The 1801-nt window shown below is 57.2% G+C and overlaps 1 protein-coding gene across 1 annotated transcript in view; it reads left to right on the top strand.

The window, feature by feature from the left end:
- CACNG7 (calcium channel, voltage-dependent, gamma subunit 7) overlaps positions 1 to 413 on the top strand; it is a 31151-nt gene extending 30738 nt beyond the window's left edge. The window contains exon 4 of the mRNA XM_006868320.1: positions 156 to 413. Coding sequence (XP_006868382.1) covers positions 156 to 413 — 258 coding nt within the window. The remainder of the gene's footprint in view (positions 1 to 155) is intronic.
- The last annotated feature ends 1388 nt before the right edge of the window (positions 414 to 1801 follow it).

Below are 1801 nucleotides of genomic sequence, written 5' to 3'. Positions count from 1 at the left end.
ACTCCTGGGTCTGAGGGAGGAGGGGCTGGGGGTCAGGACTCCTGGGTCTGAGGGAGGAGGGGCTGGGGGTCAGGACTCCTGGGTCTGAGGATAGAAAGGGTGGTCTGGGGAAAGGGCTGAGTTGGCCTCTGTGTCTCTGACCGTGTCTTGCACAGGGGGCCGGCGTGATGTCCGTGTACCTGTTCACCAAGCGCTATGCGGAGGAGGAGATGTACCGCCCGCATCCGGCCTTCTACCGCCCACGTCTCAGCGACTGCTCCGACTACTCGGGCCAGTTCCTGCAGCCTGAGGCCTGGCGCCGCGGCCGCAGTCCCTCAGATATCTCCAGCGACGTCTCCATCCAGATGACCCAGAACTACCCCCCTGCCATCAAGTACCCAGACCACCTGCACATCTCCACCTCGCCCTGTTGAGGCCCCGACGAGGGGCGTCCCTACCCTCACGGGACCCCTACCTCCACCGGGAGGATAGATACAGCGCAAGCTTTGAGCCCCGCCTCCCGGGTGACTCCTCCCATGGCCCTAACCCCACCCATCACCGAGCCCCTCCCCTTTCCAATAACCCCGCCTTATATTCTGATCTCTACTTTTTATTGGTTCCTCCCGTTTCCATTGGACTCCTCCTCTTAGTCTGTTGGCTCCGTTAACTTTAGGACCCGCCCCTTCCCTTAGACCTAACCCTTTTTCCTTAGAATCACCTTTTTAGACCCCTCCCTTTTTCCTTAGACCCAGCCCTTTTCTCCTTTGATCAAATTTGACTTGCTTAGAGGGAACCCTGGTGACACAGGTGGTCGACTGCTAACGGAAAGGCGCGGTCCAAACCCACCAGCAGCTTCTAGGGGGAAAGAGTGGGTTTTCCTGAAGCTTTGCAGTCTTGTGTTGGAATCAGCTGGTCAACAGTTGTTGTTTTTTACCCCAACCTCCTGAGTATCCCTACCTCCTTCCTCAATGCAGGTTTACTGTGGGGGAGAGCAGGTTCTGCCAGCCCCTTCTCCCTGGAATGTCCAGGATCCTCTTGTCCACTCTGCCCACAGGCTTCCCCTTCCATCCACACCACCCCCTCAGTGCTGTGAGGGAGGGTCTTCTTGCCCCACCTCACAGCGTCTGTGAGGTCTCCCCCACTTTTTTGTCTTTCCTTCCCCTCCTCTGGAAAACCCATTCTTTCTACTTTGCATTCTCACTTGCTGAGTTCTTTGGCCTCTCCTTGGTCACCTGCCTTTTAGGTATTCGCTGTCTGTCGAAAGGATTTCTTGCCTTCTCAGCTATTCTTGGCTTCTTTCTCTTCCTCTTCCCCCTTCTTTTTCCTCCACCCAGTCATCCCACCCTTAGGTTCACCCAGACCCCACACCTAACAAAGATGGAGACCCTAGGGCCGAGGAGTCCTACCTATGCCATTTCCTCATCTGTGCCCGCCTCTTCCCCCTCGAGGCCCTGTCGGGGGAGGGAGGGGCAGTAGCGGGGGTCCTCATACCCCCAAGCCTTGAAGTCTTCCATTTTTCAGGCGCGCCTTCCTCATCTAAGTCCCCCTTCTCATCTCAGACCCCTCCCACTCTGGCCTCTTTCAAGGGCCCGTCTGCCCCCTTGGACAGATTTGGGGTAGGGGGAACTCCCCAGAAACTCACCCACCTCCCTTATTAGGGGCGGAGTGTCGAGGTAGCACAGAGTTGTACACGGAACCAGAATGGCCCTCCGGGGTGGGGGTGGGGGGCAGGGGAGGGGCTTTTAGTTTGCATTTTAGGGGGGAGGGGGAGGGGAACCCCACAGCAATTAATCTGTCTTTACGCAGCGATTTTTAACGAGGC

Source organism: Chrysochloris asiatica, unplaced genomic scaffold, assembly GCF_000296735.1.
Source record: "Chrysochloris asiatica unplaced genomic scaffold, ChrAsi1.0 scaffold00116, whole genome shotgun sequence".
NCBI lineage: Eukaryota > Metazoa > Chordata > Mammalia > Afrosoricida > Chrysochloridae > Chrysochloris > Chrysochloris asiatica.
The sequence above is the reverse complement of the archived record's forward strand: the minus strand, read 5'-3'. Positions and strand labels throughout refer to the sequence as shown.